Source organism: Tachyglossus aculeatus, chromosome 23, assembly GCF_015852505.1.
Source record: "Tachyglossus aculeatus isolate mTacAcu1 chromosome 23, mTacAcu1.pri, whole genome shotgun sequence".
NCBI lineage: Eukaryota > Metazoa > Chordata > Mammalia > Monotremata > Tachyglossidae > Tachyglossus > Tachyglossus aculeatus.
Genome location: NC_052088.1, coordinates 24,246,073 through 24,266,007, shown reverse-complemented (window position 1 = coordinate 24,266,007; position 19,935 = coordinate 24,246,073). Strand labels below are relative to the sequence as shown.

Here is a 19,935-nt window from a genome sequence, read left to right as displayed (position 1 = left end):
TGCACCCCAGAAATTTTACATACCCACGAGCAAAACCTACTCGAATCAGACTGGGAAGGAGGGCTTCTATAGTGCAGGGAGCACGGGAAGCTGCCAGAAAAAGCCAAAACAGTGGCACACAGCTTCTTCTACTTGGGCAACTCCCTGACCAAGCATTTTGAAGGTCTTGAAACCTCCCTGAGTCACCAGTAATATATAACGTGGGTCAGATCACCTATCTGTGACAATGACAATTGGATCCTTCAAGGAATGACATGACAGTGGCTCCTGATGACAACTACCCTAACAGCTAGGACTGCATCCTCCACAATTTTCTCTCCAGCAACCCATCACGGAACTCTCAACCGTGAATTAATCCAATCCCTTCTACAGTTGATGATTTTCTAACCTGAACACTGCCTGGGATACCATATTCCATATGTTTACCACTTGCTGGGGGAAGGATTGTTTCCTTTTGCTCATTTTGGACCTACCACCCAGAGGTTTCCACACAGGAGCCCATTCATCCAGCTGCTCAGAGAGTCACAATTGGAGCCACACTGGGCAGGATGGGAAGGGTTTTTCACAAGTGTTTTACTGCTTCCATCCCTTTCCTTATCAGTCAAATGGGGATTCACTGCCTCTTTTCCCTCCTACTGAAACTTAGAGCCCCATGTGGGACAGGGGTTGTGTCCAACCTGATTGTTTAGCATCAATCCCAGAGCTCAGTTCAGCACTTGGCACATAGATAGCACTTAAACAGAGAAGCCGAGTTGCCCGGTGGATAAAGCATGGGCCCGGGAAGTCAAAGGGACCTGGGTTCTAATCCTGACTCTGTCAACTTGTCTGCTGTGTGACCTTGGGCAAGTCATTTCACTTCTCTGTACCTCAGTTACCTCATCTGCAAAATGAGGATTCAGACTGTTAGTCCCATGGGGAACATGGACTCTGTCCAACTTCATTAGCTTATATCTACCCCAGATCTTAGCACAGTGCCTCGAGCATAGTAAGTGCTTAATACCATTAAAAAAATACCGCAGTCATTATGATTATCGTTCCCCAAGTCAGGAAGAGAGGAAGATTGCTACTATGTGGCAACAGTAGGAGCAATAAACCCTGGGTTGGCTGTGACAGCGCTGACAGTGCAGGAGGGGTAGACTGAGGTCAAAAGCCTGAGGCAAAATTTTCCTCTCTCTGAAGCATTTCTTCTCTCCAAGTTGCTCAGACATTTTTGAAGGCTCCACCTGCCCAGCCCTGCTATTGGCTTGTCTTACCTCAGCCGGGCCCCACCAGATACGTTGGTCTGCACTGCGGAGAGATGAAGGGCAAATACCTCTGGTCTACCAGGGCTCGGAGTGACGCGCAGAGAAATGTCTTTACTTTGTTCTCCATGAGAAAACGTAAGAACACCTTAAAAGAGAATGTGAAAATAAAGTGGGATGCATCCTTGCTCTTAACAGATATTTTTTAAAATGGTGATTTTTAACCTTTCCCTCATTAAGAGGCACTGTTCCACGGAGGGCTTTATGACCATAAATACAGCTCACCAGGTTGAACAGTGTGGACAGAGACAAACCTCACTGTGACCCAATTAAGGACCGTTGGGTGAGAGAGCAGCTGAGATGGGTCAGTGTGGCTCCCCCTCCCTTCGGCATCGCCCTGACTTGCTCCCTTTGCTCTTCCCCCTTTCTCCCAACCCCAACAGCACTTATATATATATATATATCTGTAATTTTATTCATTTATATTGATATCTGTTCATATTGATATATATCAGATATATAAAAATCTGATATTTGTATTGATGTCTGTCTCCCACTCCCAGATTGTGAGCTCACTGTGGGCAGGGATTGTCTCTATTGCTGTACTGTACTTTCCCAGGCACTTAGTACAATGCTCTGCACACAGTAAGTACTTTATAGGATTGAATGAATGAACAGCTGAAGGCAATCCGAAATGGTGTGACTCACTTAAAGTATGTGCTTCAAAAGGATTATGGCACAAAAATGGTGCCAGGCCCTGTGGGTAGTAGGCGGCAGTCTTCAATCTTTAACTGTGGGAAGGACAGCCAATTACATGTCCTTATCAATCAAATAATTTGATATAATCCCACATCATCCACATCACTTTTTCCACCTTTTGAGTTCAATGACTAACGTGATACCTGCCTTATTTTCCAGGAGTAATTTTATTCATTTAAATTTTATTTTATTTCTGTTTTGTGGTCTTAATTTCACTGGTTGCAATTATGAAGGTTTTAATCTGCATTTTTCAAATAAGCACAAGGCTTTTATGAGTGAAAATATACACACATCCCCTCTCAGGGTTGCACCTGGAGAGGTTCCAGTACTGTACCAGGCTCGGCTACGAGAGGGAGAGTCAAGCAGAGGCATACCCATTCCATTCCTAACTTGGGCAGTGGCTAGCAAGTGGAAGGCAATCTGCTACATGTCAAAACTCACTTGTGCTGGGCAGCAGCAGCATGGGAGAGAATCGAGGGCAGAGACTTACTGCGCGGAAGGAGGCAACAGTAAACCACTTCCGTATTTTTACCAAGAAATCTCTACGGATACACTACCAGAACAATTGCAAATGGACAGCAGGGCATTCTGGAAGAGATTCATTCATTCATTCAATAGTATTTATTACACATTTACTGTGTGCCTGGCACACACTAAGTGCTTAGCACTGTACTAAGATGTGTCCATGGTGTCACTATGGGTTGGAAACAACCTGACAGACAGCATAAGACAGTATAGACACAGACCTCCATATAGGCACACATGTATGTTCAAATATAAACACACACAAACTTGCAACCAAGTTAAGTAACTATCAATTGTTGAATGGGACTGGAAAGTGGATTCAGGAAGAGCATGGCCATGTTAAAGCAAGAGGGAGAGTCAGGAAAGGGAATGAAACTGAAGAGAGTATGAAGCGAGAATCTGATATAGCGAAGCAGGGTAAAGAAGAAAGGAAGGAACCCAGAGAGACGTGTGAAAATTGGTTCTACTAAAAAGTCTTACTAGCTAATCAGATTAGTGGGAGAGGTGTGGCCAGGGATGGGAGAATAGAAACTGAGTTTTATATAATGAGGGATGGTCTGTTACATTGTTGTGCTGTACCTCTCCAGAGTGCTTAATACGTGCCTTGCATATGGTAAGCACTCAATAAATACAAATGATTGATTACAGAATTCTACCCAAGTTTAGAAAAGAAACTGCTGACATCAAAGGCCTAAAGAATCAGAGAGCCACTCAGAAACAGCAACAGACTGAGCAGGCTGCTAAAATGGAATCAAACAGAGAGAAACACACAGACAGTTGGAGTCAGACACAGACAGTCAGTGGCAGACACGGTCAAAGTGAGACACAGTCAGAGATATAGACAATCAGAAAGAGACAGAGACACTCAGGGTTCTGAATTTTGGATTGTCATATCCATTAAGGCCCAGGATAACCAGGTGCTTTTGCTACCCAGGAGAAACAGGGACTAACTGAGGATTTTGGCAGACCAGGACGCCTGGGACACGGAGAGAGCAGTGATGAGCCTAGTTGTGGGTAGATCAATGGAGAAGATGTTCAGCAATTCATTTATTCAATCGCATTTATTGAGCATTTACTGTGTGCAGAGCACTGTACTAAGTGCTTGGAAAGTACAATTCGGCAACAGAGACAATCCCTACCCAACAATGGGCTCATTTTGAACACTGAAATGGATTTCATTCACTTGTAAGATGATTTCAGAGAGGGGTTATATTTGAAGACTTGACCCATCTTTGAGTGGCTGAATCTAGCATTTCTAGGAAAAAAGCACCCTTCCTATTATCCAAGCTAAAAAGGGGGCTAATCACAGTAACTAACACTCTTTTCTTGGCACATAGTATGCACTTAAATATTATGTATGCTTATTGTGGGCAGGAAACATATCTGCCCACTCTGTTGTATTGCACTCCCTCAAGCACTAAGTACAGTCCTCTATACATAATAAGCACTCAATAAACACCACTGATTGATCAATATTATCATCATTCTCTTACTGAGAAGTAATTTTTCACACTCCTCACTAATAAGCTGTGTACATTCCAAAATTTACACATGTAATGGACTGTATTCCTCCAAGGGCTTAATACAGTGCTCTGCACACAATTAGCACTCACTAAATACCACTGACTGGCTCTAGGTCTTAGAAACTACTAAGTTTCATGCCGCAGATCAAGCTACTAAGAAGTCTGAGCAACGGACAATAATAAAATACTTACCAAATCCTGGGGTAATGTTGCCTAAATGAACAAACTCAGGAATAAAACCAGGCAGGTACCCAGAGTTCCAAGTAACAGAAACATAGCCAAATGAGCCTTTTCTGGATATGACAGCAAGGCTTGTGCCCGCATCAATGCTTGTGAGTCGAAAAGCAGTGGCTGTGAAGCCCACCTAAGGAGAGGAGATGTTTACGCTGCTCAGTATATACACATACCTGTGAATTTGTAGTCCTGCATGTTAGCAACATCTCAAACTACTCTTCTTCAACACATCCCACTGAGATGAGAATTATTGTACCCCGATCTTCCCTCGAATAAGGACTAAGGGAAGCAAGCCTACCTAAATACATCCCTCCTGGACCAGCTGGGGCAAGTCACTGAAAGCGAGAGATCACTTCTTCAGTCGACCCAGGAGCAACGGACACCGACTCCTCACAACTACTTCCCTACTTCTCCCATGACGCCCCAGGCCCACACCCCCAAACGGCAGCCGCTTTGCTGTGAGGTTCCAGCCCTTCTTTCACGCCCTTTGAAGTAAAGTTCTCCTCCCCTGGACCTTCCATCCTGGTGGCATCAGGAACCCATGAAGAGGGGGCCCCAAATAACTGTACCCCCAGTATATCGAAGAGGAAGCTTTGCCAGAGACCTCTACACAATGGGAGTTGGGAGGGGGAGGAGAGGAGACATGCAGAGGGGCAAGCTAGAAACTCAAAGAGGTTAGGCTTATTAATAAAAGTCACAAAGTGCCTTACTGAGCTTCAGCATCTGCTTATTGGCTTTGTTGGCAAGTTACTTAACTTCTCTGGGCCTCAATTCCCTCATCTGTAAAACGGGGATTAAGACTCTGAGCCCTCCGTGGGACAACCGGATCACTCTGTAACCTCCCCAGCACTTAGAACAGTGCTTTGCACATAGTAAGCGCTTAATAAATGCCATCATTATTAGTATTATTATTACTCTCCATCTCACCTTTCAATACTTACTGCTCCTACCTCATGGAGAAGGAATTTATTAAATGAAATTCTGAATCTAATATTCAAACTAAGAGGTCATATCTCTCCTAGGGCATTTCCCCCAAAAGACCTCTGAAGAGTGATCCACTTAGTGATGATTAATCCTGAAAATGGAACCAATCACCTATATTTCATATACTTGATCTATAAACAGGGCTACCCTATGAAAGCTGAATGTATCCTGAGCGATAAATGGAGAGTACCTAAATATAGAAGAAGCAGCGTGGCTCAGTGGAAAGAGCACGGGCTTTGGAGTCAGAGGTCATGGGTTCAAATCCCAACTCTGTCAATTGTCAGCTGTGTGACTTTGGGCAAGTCACTTGACTTCTCTGGGCCTCAGTTACCTCATCTGTAAAATGGGGGTTAAGACTGTGAGCCCCTCGTGGGACAACCTGATCATCTTGTAACATCCCCAGTGCTTAGAACAGTGCTTTGCACATAGTAAGCGCTTAAAAAATGCCATTATTATTATTATATAGAAACATTTCACCATCATTTCTCAACTACCAAGTGCCTACCCACTAGGGAGGTTGAGGGAAGAAAAAAAAAAATCCGAATGGCCCTCTAGTGATTCCTCGCTTCCACACCTCAGAATTAGCAGCGTCCTCGGGGACAGGAAGAACAGCGAACTTGGATTCTTCCTCTATCTTCGGCGTGCCATAGGCCTTTCCATCAACGAGGACCACGTCCAACAGTTCGAGGGTGAAGTTAAAACCCACTGGCAGAAACACCTGTAAAAGAACCAAAATTCATCCCCTGACACAGCCAAAAAGAGAAACGCTTTCAGTTGACCACCTGGAAGTTACCAACAAGTATTCTCAGAACATGTGTTGGGAGCTTGGCAAGTTCATTATTAAATTCCTCCCTCCCTCCTTTTTTTTTTTTTTAAGATGCATGACCATTGTAAGGAATTGGGGATTTTAATGTCCAAAGAAAAAACTGAATAAGCCATAGACTTCGGGTGCCCTGCTTATCTCAGAATGACCTCTGCTGCTCACGTCTAATGAGCAACCTACAATTCATAGTACTTAGACAAAAATATAGAAGGATAAGGAAGAAAAATTTAGGATGCTCAAACCCTTTTATTTATGCCATCAATTACTTCTCAAAAGTAATCCTCTTAATGGTTTCCCAAGACAAAGTGGATGTGGCAATGCACATGCAAGCTGACTTTTCTTTTATCCTGGGAGACAGCAGATTGCCAGGAAACTAGATGGGCGTCTCCAGGGAAAAGGAGAGTGTATCTTTCCCCTGCTGCCTGTGCAGAAATGATAAACTGTTCCCATGCATGCAGTACTGCCCTGGCAGTGTATGCAAGCCGCCTCGGGGAAGGGCTGGGAGCTGGGAGTGGAAGAAGTGGGACTTCCACCAGGCTCACCTTTCACCCTGGAAAATTATGACCCTCGGAGGCACATCAGGAGGGAGGGTACCAGAACCAGAAATAAAAATAAATGACAAATAAGGAAAGTAGACAAGTGTAAGGCTATGTCCATAAATTCTGGGTGGGATCAAAGCATTTATGGGGTACTCACCCAATTGCACAGGAGAAAGCAGAATGGACATTTGGAGATGGACTGGCAAAGGATTAAAGAGTCAGGCTCAATAACTAGATAATTGGGTGACATACATCTCAGAGCTTCAGGGATCATGACAGGGAACATGTCACGTGGCTAATGCCAGGTTTTCAGTAGTACTGTGATTATACAATGATGAGACAGAAAAAGGATGTTGGAGGCATCGGGAGGAGAGGTAGAAATATATTAACATATTTTTATCAGGGGAAACTCAGTCACAGGTAAAGGCAAAGGAACTTGGGTGCTATCTCAGGAGAATAAGGGGTTGTAACTATTTAGAGGATTCAGTTAAAATAAAAACAGAAAATAAAACACACCCAGTCTGAAAGAGCTCTTTAAGCAGCTAATGCAACGCCCTTATGCAGTAGTTCAGCCTCTGAAAGGCTGGAATCATCGGCAGATATTTTCGTGGTCCATTTAAAGACAGACTGCAGTAAACTCGTTGTGGACTGGGAATGTGTCAGTTATACAGTTCATTCATTCAGTCAGTCATATTTATTGAGTGCTTACTGTGTGCAGAGCACTGTACTAAGCGCTTGGGAAGTACAAGTTGTACTATATTCTCTCAAATGCTTAGTACAGCGCTCTGCACACAGTAAGTGCTCAGTCAATATGATTGACTGACTGATTAATCAGAGTTTCCCATCTCCTCCCTGTTATCGGACAACCTTTGTGGGCTACAGATGGACTCCATTATCATCACAACTTCACTAGTTCCATTTTGCAGAGGAGGTAAATTGCGATGGAGTCATAATTCTAAAGCTGTAAATATAGCGCAGCTAAATCCCAGGTCCAGACCCGGGCACTTTCCGATTGAAATAGCCTCTCTTTCCAGAAGGTGCTGGCAGACCTTCTCACTTCAATCCATCTTCAATTCCACCTCTGTTACAGTATCTTTTCCTCTCCCGAAGGGATCACGTCACTCCTGAAAACCTTCCCAAGCCGGCCATGGTCTTCAAGGCCCTCTAGTATTCCGTCCCCTGGCAACTACTGGAGCTGCTAACACATACTGTCACCACTGTAAATTTGTAAGCTCTCAAAGGGCTGAAACCCAATCTGTTCTTTAGTATGAGTAACAAGAATCCCCTTGAGATGCCACGTAGGCTAGTTGAAAGAGCCTGGGCCTCAGACTAGGAAACTTGGCTTCTAATGCCAGGTCCCACTACTTGCCTGCGGTGTGACCTTGAGGAAGTCACTTTGCTTCTCTGGTCCTTATTTCCTCATCTATCTCTCTCTCAGACTAAGAGCCCTGAGTGGGACAAGGACCGTTTCCAATCTGTATCTACCGCAGTGCTTAGCCCAGAGTAAGCACTTACCAAGAATGTCAATCATTATTATTATTGGTTTCTGGAAACACCAAGGGCATGAGGCCCACACAAGCCTGGCTCCTGTCCTGCAAGGAGAAATCCAAAACTGTCCAGGCCTTTGGAATCTGGGCTGGGAATGCTGCTCTCTTGGTGGTTCACCACGTCTCCAGCCCTCCCAACTTGGATTCCTCAGCCACGGACAAAGCTCTGGAAGTGAAGTTCCCCAACCTAGCTCCTTCCTCTTCCACTACCTTGAAGGTGCAGCTTAAGAATGGCAATAATGGTTTTGTGCTAAGGCACATGGAAACAGAGAAGAGGTAGGTGGATTAGGTGGAGGCCACTGTGAGAGAGCGAGAGAGAGTGAGTGCGTGTGCTCGCACAAGTGTGTGCACACATTTGTGCAGGTGTATACACACCCGTGAATCCAGAATACATAAAATCGTAGTGTATGATGTTGTCCCAGAGAAGGGAGGAGGAAAGAGCTTAAGAAAATTAGTAAAGTTGGGAAGAGTTCTTTTTAAAATCCTTTCAAATCTGCTAAAATCACTAGCTAATGAAAGATAGTTGGGTGGAAAATTGCTTGAGAGCCCAGGTACTATTCACATCACAGGCTGACAGATTCCTGATAACTTGGGGGGTGTTTACATCTTCGTTCTCCTGTCCCTGTTGCCAGCTCCAGATGAAAAGAAAGTAACAACCCAGTGGCTCATCACCACTGCCCAGACCTAGAACGAGTAAGAGAGAACTGACACCAGCCATGTAGTAAGGTGGAGATGGGTCAAATGGCTTCATGAAGTTATGCCCCTTCCTTCTCCAGGAAACGGGGAAAATCCCGGGGCTGGACAAACCTTGGTACTCCACCTCATCCTTTCTCAGATAGATCACTTTTCAGCCCTCTCAATATTCCCTCATCTTCCCTGGTGACGTATTCCGAGGCAACAATTCCAAAGTTATAAGCAAACCTAAAAAAGCTGATTGTAAAGCACTCTGAAAATTTAAATGGTTGCTTGAATTAAGAATTCCCATATTTTTCTAGAGTTCAGGAGGATCCCAGGGAGGACAGGATGAAATTCCATCGGGAATCATACTCAGCTTCGTTTTCAAAACTTGACACTTCCAGTCTTGCTCGCTATAAGATGAAGCTATAAGAAAAGGCTAACTGAAGTCATCTCAAGTGAAGTGACGTGAGTGGCCAGATACTTGAGCAAAATTGGGCTCGTCAGAGGAAAGAGCCAAAGTCAGAGGACCTTGGTTCTAATCCTGGCTGCATCACTTGCTTGATGTGTGACCTTGCACGAGTCATTAAACTTCTTTGGGCCTCAAGGTCCTCATCTGTAAAATGAGGATTCATTACCTGTTTTCACTACCCCTCCAAATGGGAGCCAAATATGGGACAGGGATGGTACTAAGGCTTGAGAGAGTATAACAGAGTTGGTAGACATGTTCCCTGTTCACAAAGATCTTACAGTCTTAAAGGGGGATCTAATCTGTTCCCTTTCTCTCAAATCTGAGGAATGTCAGAGAAGCAGCATGGCCCAGTTGATAGAGCACAGGCCTAGGAGGAGTCAGAAGGACCTGGGTTCTAATCCCAGCTCCGCCACTTGCCTGTTATGTGATCTAGGGGAAGATACTTCCCTTCTCTGTGCCTCAGTTATCTCATCTGTAAAATGGGGATCAAGACTGAGAGCCCCATGTGGGACAGGGACTGTGTTCAACCTGATTTGTTTGGATCCACCCCAGCGCTTAGTACGGTGCCTGTCACACAGTAGGTGCTCTGGGAGTCAGAAGGACCTGGGTTCTAATCCTGGCTCCACTGCTTGTATGCTATGTGACCTTGGGCAAGTCACTTCACTTCTCTGTGCCTCAGTACCTCATCTGTAAAATGGGGATGAAGACCGTACACCCGTGTGGGACAGGGACCGTGACTAACCTGGTATCTACCCCAGAGCTAATCACAGTGCCTGGCACATAGTAAGCACTTAACAAATATCGTAATTATTAATAAATACCACAATCATTATTACCACAGTTATTATTCTGTAGTAGTCTCCTACAATTCTGAGGCCAAAATGGGCCACCCACTTCAAGGAGACTTTTAGCGACTAAAGGCCAAAACAGTGGGACTCCCTGCACGGTTCCAGCACGCTCTGAGGCTCCTTCTCATCCATGTCAGGGATGAGAGAACCTCTCTGATTTGGGGTTGGGGGGAGGTGTGGGAGGGGTGGGGGGCTGGCGGGAAAACTCTCACGGACCTGGTTAATTATCGGCACCGTGGCTACTCCATAACTGCGGCCCTCTCCGACGACCAGGCGCCCCTCTGTGTACTCTGTCATCGGCTGCCCCCGGTGCTCAGACGAGACTCGATAGTCCACGGCCGCCCTGCCAAACGTCCCCGCCAGGCGGGTCACGTGAACTCGGATGTGGCGACTCAGGTCCCTCTCCGCCACAACCTTCTGCCGCCCTGGGTATAAGGCAAACACTCCGTGTGGGTCACCGTTGGCCAAGACAGAGAACCTCGTGAGGCTTCTCTCCCGGTCCAGATCCGCTCCACCTTCCACCAAGACCAGCTGGAGCACGTACTCCTCCTCCAACTCCGGCACGTCGTCGGGCAGCAGCTGCAAAACCAAGCGGGCTGAGCTCTCCCCGTCGGCCATGACGAGGAACCCTCTTGTAGCGAGGAAGTCCGTGGCGATATCAGAGTCGCTACTCAGTTCCCAATGTACCTGAAAGAATAAGCCAAGAACGAGGAAATCCATAAACAGTGCAAACTCAGCAGATACTTGTCTCCACTCTCTACAACACCTGAAGCCAATCCATAGAATACAGTGATGGAAAGGCCTTCTAGTCCCCTTCCCCAACTGAGCTCTTTTCCCTTTCTCCCTCCTGCATCAGCCATGCACTTGGATCTGAACCCTTTAAGCACTTGATATTCTCCCCACCCTCAATCTCACAATATTTTTGTATATATCCATTATTTATTTGAACATTCAATCAATCAATCGTATTTATTGAGCGCTTACTGTGTGCACAGCACTGTACTAAGCGCTTTGGAGAGCACAAGTCGGCACATCTAGAGATGGTCCCTACCCAACAATGGGCTCACAGTCTAGCAGGGGGAGACAGGCAACAAAACATTCATCTCCCCTTTGGACTGTACATTCCTTTTGGGCAGGGAATGTTCATTCATTCATTCATTCGTATTTATTGAGCGCTTACTGTGTGCAGAGCACTGTACTAAGCGCTTGGGAAGTAAAAGTTGGCAACATATAGAGAGGGTCCCTACCCAACAACGGGCTCACAGTCTAGAAGGGGGAGACAGACAACAAAACAAAACATGTGGACAGGTGTCAAGTCATCAGAATAAATAGAAGTAAAGCTAGATGCACATCATTAACAAAATAAATAGAATAGTAAATATGTACAAGTAAAATAAATACAGTAATAAATCTGTACAAATATATACAAGTGCTGTGGGGAGGGGAAGGAGGTAGGGCAGGGGGGATGGGGAGGAGGAGAGGAAAAAGGGGTCTCAGTCTGTGAAGGCCTCCTGGAGGAGGTGAGCGCTTAGTAGGGCTTTGAAGGGAGGAAGAGAGTTAGCTTGGCTGATGTGTGGAGGGAGGGCATTCCAGGCCAGGGGAAGGACGTTGGCCGGGGGTCGACAGTGGGACAGGCGAGAACGAAGCACAGTGAGGAGGTTAGCGGCTCCTAATGTGTCTATCACAGCTCTGTTTTGGTGTACTTTCCCAAGCACTTAGTACAGTGCCCTGCAAACAGCAAGTGCTCACTGAACATGACCGATTGATGGGAAAGGTGAGAATTAAAAAACACCACCACAAAGAGAGGAACACCACCAGAGAAGGATAAGCAGTTATGAAACTTTAGTTTTTGGCTTAGACAGGGGCATCATACAGCAAGTCCAAAATGAGAGCAACTCTACCATCAGATCCCCCAAAACACCCTGGGTTCGTTTGACAAGGAATGTAATGTTCTGTGGTCCTTCCTCCGTGGATGGCTCCGTATAGTTCTGCTTGATTAAAGACTGAGGAGCAAACTGGATCACTCCATTTGGATCACCAAACTTTTGAATCTGGAAAATATCAAAACACAGAAAAAGCACATGAAAAGTTGGGTAATGGCAAAACAGTTGAAACCATACGAGCCAGTGGAAGTCAATAGATAATTCTTTCACAAAATTCATTTGTGATAACAGAAGCAGCCTCGCTCATCTCCTACTTCAACCCAATCCACACACTTCACACCAATCTACTTATCGTGTTTCCATCTTGTCTCTCATACCATTGTGCCCTTGCTCGTATCCTCCCTCCTGCCTGGAACTCCCTCCCACTTCATATCTGGCTGACCACCATGCTCCCCATCTTCAAAGCCCTACAAAATCCCATCTCCTCCAAAAAGTCTTCTGTGACTAACTTCTCATTTTCCCACCCTATCGGCTTCTCTCTTCTGCATCATCATGCACTTGGGTCTGGACTCTGGCTCTGAAGCACTTTGATACTCCTCCTGAGCCCCACAGAATTAATTTGCATATTCTTATACACTGCCACTTCCCCTACCCATAATTTATTTTAATGTCTGTGTCCCCTTCACCTTAGACTGTAAACTCTTTCTGGGCAGGGATTATTTCTACCAACTCTACTGTATTGTTCTCTTTCAAGCACTTGGTACAGAGCTCTGTCACCCAGTAAATATGACTAAGCACACAATGTCACCTGAAGTGAACCTTCCTTTTCAGTTAAGCTCACATCTAAACTGCAAGATTTACCTGATGTACTACAATGTTTACCTCATATATTTGCTTTAATATCTAAAATACAGAGCTCCATTTGCATGCCACACTAATGCAAAAAGTAACTGATGAAGCAATCCTTGTGCTCTGGAGAATTATGTTCAAGTAACCATATCCTGAAAATCTTTCTTATCCATTTACCAGTAAACTTTCCAGCTCATTTAAATGCCAAGTCTCTGTTGTAACAAATCTCAGTTAATTTGCAATTGTGTCCCTGGTCCTCTACTGATCCTGATTATTGGAATGTATCTTGATTCAGTATATAACCACTCTTCCTGGGCGTGCCCAGCCCGCACCCTCCACTCCTCTGCCACTAATCTCCTCACCATGCTTCGTTCTTGCCCGTCCCGCTGTAGACCCCCAACCCACGTCATCCCCCTGGACCGGAATGCCCTCCCTCCACACATCCGCCAAGCTAGCTCTCTTCCTCCCTTCAAAACCCTACTGAGAGCTCACCTCCTCCAGGAGGCCTTCCCACACTGAGCTCCCTCCTTCCACTGCCCCTCCTCCCCTTCCCCCTCCCCCCCACCTTACCTCCTTCCCCTCCCCACAGCACCTGTATATATGTATATATGTTTGTATATATTTATTACTCTATTTATTTATTTTATTTGTACATATTTATTCTATTTATTTTATTTTGTTAACATGTTTTGTTTTGTTGTCTGTCTCCCCCTTCTAGACTGTGAGCCCGCTGTTGGTTAGGGACCATCTCTATACGTTGCCAACTTTTACTTCCCAAGCACTTAGTACAGTGCTCTGCACACAGTAAGTGCTCAATAAATACGACTGAATAAATTAATGAATATAAAGTGGCATAAAAAAGTATCTCTCACAGAAGCTGTCCACCACCACACTGCACACAATAAGGCTCCATTCACACCACTGATTAATTGGTAAATTTTACCTCTGATTTGCAACTTTCAGGGAACAGACTGCAAGCCCCAAGGGAGAACAAGATTTCTTCCAATCTGATTGCTTTGTACTGTTACAGTGTTTACACTTGGTTAGTAATCAATCATTTTTATTGAGTGTTTACTAGGTGCAAAGCACTGTATTAATTGCTTGGGACAATAAAATATAAGAGTTGGAAGACAAGCTCCCAGCCCATGTAGGGAGACAGATGTTAATATAAATAAATTATGGATTTGTATATAAGTGCTCTGGGGATAAGGGTGGCGTGAATAAAGGGTACAAATCCAAGTGCATATCTATTCTATTTATTCCATTTATTTTATTTTGTTAGTATGTTTGGTTTTGTTCTCTGTCTCCCCCTTTTAGACTGTGAGCCCACTGTTGGGTAGGGACTGTCTCTATATGTTGCCAACTTGTACTTCCCAAGCACTTAGTACAGTGCTCTGCACACAGTAAGCTCTAAATAAATACGATTGTTGATGATGATGATGATGAAGTGCAAGGGGAGATGGAGAAGATAGAGGGAGCAGAGGAAATGAGGACATGGTGGAAGAAGGGCTCTCTTTTTTTCTTTTAATGGTATTTGTTAAGCACTTACTATGTGCCAAGCACTGTACTAAGCACTGGGCACTGTACTAAGCTCTTAGAGATGTGATTTTAATAAGGTAGAAGAATATTATTATTATTAATGATAATACTAATAATGTAAGATAGTAAGGGGGCAAGGGAATTAAGTGTTTTGAAGCTGATAGTAAGGAGTTTCTGTTTGATGTGGAAGTGGCTGAGCAAACACTGGAGGTTCCTGAAGAGTGGAGAGATGTGGATTGCACTCTTTTTTTTTTTTTTTTAGAAAAATGACCCAGGTAGCAGAGCTAGGTATGGACTGGAGAGCAGGGAGAGAGGAAGCTGACGCAGTAATCAAGGCAGGATAGGATAAGTACTTGGATCAACGTGATAACAGTTTGGATGGTAAGGAAAGGTTGGATTATAGCAATGTTGTGAAGGTAGAACTGACAGAATATGGAGAGATTGAATACGTGGGTTCAATGAGAGAGCTGAACCAACGATAATGCCAAGACTGCAGGCTTGTGAGACAATGAGGATGGTGGCGCTGTCTACAGTAATGTGAAAGTCAGGGAGCGGATAGGGTTTGGGTGGAAAGATGAGGAATTCTCTTTTGGACATGTTAAATTTGAGGTGTCAGCAGGGCAGTAAGAGGTGTCCTGAAGCAGAAGAAAATACAGGATTGCAGAGAAGGAGAGTGATCGAGGCTGGAGCTGTAGATTTGGCAATCATCAGTATAAAGATGGTGGTTGAAGCCATGACGGAGAATAAATTCTCCAAGGGAGTAGGTGTAGATGGAGAATAGAAGGGGACCCAGAACTGAGAGTCTCTCATAATTAGAGGGTGGCAGCCAGAGGAAGGGGCCTGCGAAAGCAACTGAGAATGAGCGGCCAAAGAGATGGGAGAAGAACCAGAAGAAGAGAAGCAGCATAGCTCAGTGGAAAGAGCATGGGCTTTGGAGTCAGAGGTCATGGGTTCGAATCCCAAGCCACATGTCTGCTGTGTGACCCTGGGCAAGTCATTTAACTTCTCTGCGCCTCAGTGACCTCATCTGTAAAATGGGGATTAAGACTGTGAGCCCCACGTGGGACAACTTGATCACCTTGTATCCCCCCAGCGCTTAGAACAGTGCTCTGCACATAGTAAGCGCTTAATAAATGCCATAAAAAAAACAAAAAAAAAACCAGGAGAGGACAGTGTCAGTGAAACCAAGGTTTGAGAATGTTTCCAGGAGAAGGGGGTGGGGTCCACAGTGTCAAAGGCAGCTGAGAGGGAGAGGAGGATTAGGATGGAATGGAGGCCATTTAATATGGCAAGAAGGAGGTCAGTTCTGGTGGAGCGAAGTACCTAATAAACACTATAATAAACAGCAAAAGCCTTAATAAAGAAGATCCTTCCTGAATGTTTTCTCTATTGAGGCCTATAATCCATTTGACATCCCCTGATTCTGTTCTGTTCCTCTTATCTTGAAATTCCTCTCCAACACCTTCAAGTTCACGGTTGGGTCATTTATATTCATCGTTCTGAATTTACCAATGGGCAACTTACAGTTACTTTCTGAGATGCCACATATTTGCTGATAAATATTGGAGTCCACTGTAAAATAAAAGGTCGACTTACTATTAACGTGACATCTTTTGCAAGGGGATCTAGCTCAGTTTCCCCTTCCACAAGGTAAAGCTGTACAATGAAGACTTCTTGAACTTCAATTTCTTCATGAGGATAAATGGTCAGAATTAGGGTCCTCGAGCCGGCTTCTCCCTCGCCAAAATAAAAGGATCCACTCACTGGCTCTCCAATATCACTGTTCAAGGCAGGTAGGACTTTCTGCGAATTCGGTCCGAGAATGTTCCAATCAATCTGTGGAATTCACCAGTTGAGACGTCAGTTTAAAGGTATAGCTTTGACCACACTGAGGGATTTTAAAAGAGGAAATAAAAGAGAGGAAAGTACATCCATATACCGATTACCTTTTTTATTTAACTTATCTACGCATTTTCTGCTAAACGAATGCAGACAATAGCCAAATTAAGCCTCGTTATAAAAAAGGTCATTTTTATCCCATAAATTTTAGAATAGTTTGAAATGATATATATTTGCAATTTATGAATGAAGGAAATAAATATGCAAATACAAACATATTTCCTTTACTCATAAAATGCAAATCCAAGAAATCTATAAAATGCAAATCCAAGAACCTGATTTTTGTAGAGATTATTTAACTAGATAATACTACAGAGAATATTAGGGAAGCAGTGTGACGTAGAGGAAAGAAGATGGATCTAGAAGTCAGGGACCCTGAGTTCTAATTCTGCAACCATCACTTACTTGCTGTGTGACTTTAAGCAAGTCCCTTAATTTAGAGGTATCTCAGTTTTATCATCTGTAAAGTGGGACAAAAATACTTTCTTCTCCTTCCTTTAGGCTGAAAGTCCTATGTGGAAAGAACACGGGCCTAGGAGCCAGAAAACTGGGGTTCTAATCCCAGTTTCCCCGCTTGTTTTCTGGGTGACTTTGGATAAGCCACTTAACTTCTCTGTGCCCCAGTTTCATCTGTAAAATGGCATTCAAATAGCTGCTCTCCCCACTTCTTAGACTGGGAGCCCCATTTGGCCAGGGACTGTGTCCAACTTGATTATTTTATATTTTCTCTAGTTCAGAGCTTGGCACAGAGTAAGCACATAACAAATGCTATTATCATCATTAGGAACAGGGACTGTGTCTCATCTGATTGTCTTGCATCTACCTTAATAATAATAATAATGATGATGGCATTTGTTAAGCACTTACTATGTGCAAAGCACTGGGGGAGATACAAGGTGATCAGGTTGTCCCATGTGGGGCTCACAGTCGCAATCCCCATTTAACAGATGAGGTCACTGAGGCTCAGAGAAGGTAAGTGACTTGCCCAAGGTCACACAGCAGGCATGTGGCGGAGCCGGCATTCAAACCCATGACCTCTGATTCCAAAGCCCGTGCTCTTTTACAGATGAGGTAACTGAGGCTCAGAGAAGGTAAGTGACTTGCCCAAGGTCACACAGCAGACACGTGGCGGAGCCGGGATTCAAACCCATGACCTCGGACTCCAAAGCCCATGCTCTTTCCACTGAGCCACGCTGCTTCTGTTGGCATTAATAGTTGGCACTGTGCTTGGCACATAGTAAGTACTTAATACCTAAACTATTACTATAATTATGTTTATTCACATAAAAAGGCGGCAGTAGGATCCAAAACTGAAGCAGTGTTGTCTAATGGATAGAGCATGGGCCTCGAAGTCAGAAGGACCTGGTTCTAATCCCAGCTCCACCACTTAACTGCTGTGTGACTTTGGGAAAGTCACTTAACTTCTCTGTGCCTCAGTACAATTCCCACTGTAAAATGGGAATTAAGATTGTAAGCCCCATGTGGGCCATGGGCTGTGTCCAACCTGGTAGCCTGTACCTACCTCAGCATTTAGTACAGCACCTGGCACATCAATCATATTTATTGAGGGCTTACTATGTGCGGAACACTTTACTAAGCGCTTGGGAGGAGACAATCTTCCTGCCCATAAAGAGCTTGCAATCCAGAGGGGCATACTGACATTAATACAAATAAATAATTTATAATATATAACTTAAAGATATGTACATAAATGCTGTGGGTGGGGTGAATATCGAGTGACTAAAGGTTACAGATTGAAGTGCATACACGATGCAGAAAGGAGCCCACTGTTGGGTAGGGTCTGTCTCTATATGTTGCCAACTTGTACTTCCCAAGCGCTTAGTACAGTGCTCTGCACACAGTAAGCGCTCAATAAATACGATTGATGATGATGATGATGAGAGTGAGCCAGGGAATAGAGGGCTTAATTGGGGAAGGCCTCTTGGAGGCCATGTGACCTTAGTAATGCTTTGAAGGTGGAGAGAGTGATGGGGAAGCAGCGTGGCTCAGTGGAAAGAGCACGGGCTCTGTAGTCAGAGGTCAGGGGTTCAAATCTCGGCTCCGCTAATTGTCTGCTGTGTGACTTTGGGCAAGTCGCTTAACTTCTCTGTGCCTCAGTTACCTCATTCTGTAAAATGGGGATTAAAACTGTGAGCCCCCTGTGGGACAACATGATCACCTTGTAACGTCCCCAGCGCTTATGCTTTGCACATAGTAAGCGCTTAATAAATGCCATCATTATTATTATTATTATGGAGGGGGAGGGAGTTCCATGCTAGTGGGACGACATGGGAAAGGGATTGACAGTGAGACAGACGACACTGGGACAGAGTGAGTAAACCGGCACCAGAGGAGCAGAGTTTGAGGGCTGGGCGGCAGTAGGAGATTAGTGAGGTGAGGTAGGGTGGGGTGAGCTGACTGAGTGCCTGAAAGTCAATGGTAAGGAGTTTCTGTTTGATGAGGAGGTGGATGGGCAGCCTTTGGAGGTTCTTGAGGAACGGGGACACAAAGTAACATTTTTGTTAGTGAATGATTCGTGCAGCAGAATGAAATATGGATTGGAGTGAGAGACAGAAGGCCTGTCTCTGGCCTGGAATGTAATAAATGCTTAACAAATACCCACCCCGCACCGCCGCCCCCCCGCCCAAAAAAAAACCAAAAAATTGAGGGAATAGAATTTTTTTCACCCAGCAAAGTTGGAAGGAATTCTATACACACACTTTCTACCAGGGAATTAACCTATTATGAAACAGTGGTAATAACATGTATTAAGGGTCCATTAGAATACCTGAGAGGAGCTGAAAATGAAAAATAAACTCAAAAATCAAATAAGCATACTGAACAAAATGGGAAACATTTAATATTCATTCAATCATATTTATTGAGAGTTTACTGTGTGCAGAGCACCTTACAAAGCGCTTGGGAAGTACAAATCAGCAACATATAGAAAACGGTCCCTACCCAACAACAGGCTAGGTTTTACTAAAGGGATATGAGTGCTCTCTGTTCGGGTGAAAGGTCTTTGTGAGAAAGGGTCGGATTTTATGCTACTGGTGCATTTTCACAAGCACTAAAGGCAGCGCCTTGTACTCTGCAGGGGCTTAATATCATTATTATTACTACTACTACTACTACTCTAACTACTATCTAATTTGGTTGTGAAACAGAGGAACAACTCTTCTTGCTATATCATTTTACTGGGATAATTAAACCAGTTGAGAAACAGCAGGGCAGAGAAGAAAGAACACAGAACTGGAAGTCAAGAGACCCGGATTCTAATCTCGGCTCTGCCACTTGCCTGCTGCGTGAGCCTGGGCAAGTCATTTCTCTGTGCCACAATTTCTTCACCTGTAAAATAGGGATTAAATCCCCAATGCCCCTTCCCCCTTGGACTGTAAGAGTCCCATGGTGGGCAGGGACTGTATCTGATCTAACTGAAGTACCTACTCCACGTTTGGCTCGTAGTAACAAATACCATTATTATTATTATAAAATCACCGTGCCTCGTCCGCCGCTGCCAACCTGATTAACTTTCTAAATCGTTATTAAAAATTGTGTTTGCACCTCATCGAGTCAAAACACTCTCATTTCCCTC

At 44.4% G+C, this 19,935-nt stretch overlaps 1 protein-coding gene and 1 non-coding gene across 2 annotated transcripts in view; one reads left to right on the top strand and one right to left on the bottom strand.

The window, feature by feature from the left end:
* The window catches only part of ADGRV1 (adhesion G protein-coupled receptor V1), a 470,004-nt gene that overhangs the window by 313,908 nt on the left and 136,161 nt on the right, over nucleotides 1-19,935 (bottom strand). Inside the window, exons 68-73 of the mRNA XM_038765531.1 lie at nucleotides 16,038-16,277; nucleotides 12,072-12,221; nucleotides 10,387-10,857; nucleotides 5,841-5,984; nucleotides 4,241-4,412; nucleotides 1,254-1,389 (exon numbers count right to left, since the gene is read on the bottom strand). Of these exons, the coding sequence (XP_038621459.1) occupies nucleotides 1,254-1,389; nucleotides 4,241-4,412; nucleotides 5,841-5,984; nucleotides 10,387-10,857; nucleotides 12,072-12,221; nucleotides 16,038-16,277 (1,313 nt within the window). The remainder of the gene's footprint in view (nucleotides 1-1,253; nucleotides 1,390-4,240; nucleotides 4,413-5,840; nucleotides 5,985-10,386; nucleotides 10,858-12,071; nucleotides 12,222-16,037; nucleotides 16,278-19,935) is intronic.
* Nucleotides 2,294-2,431, top strand: LOC119944938. Its single transcript, XR_005456078.1, has one exon. It is a non-coding gene; the product is annotated as a small nucleolar RNA SNORA7 (small nucleolar RNA).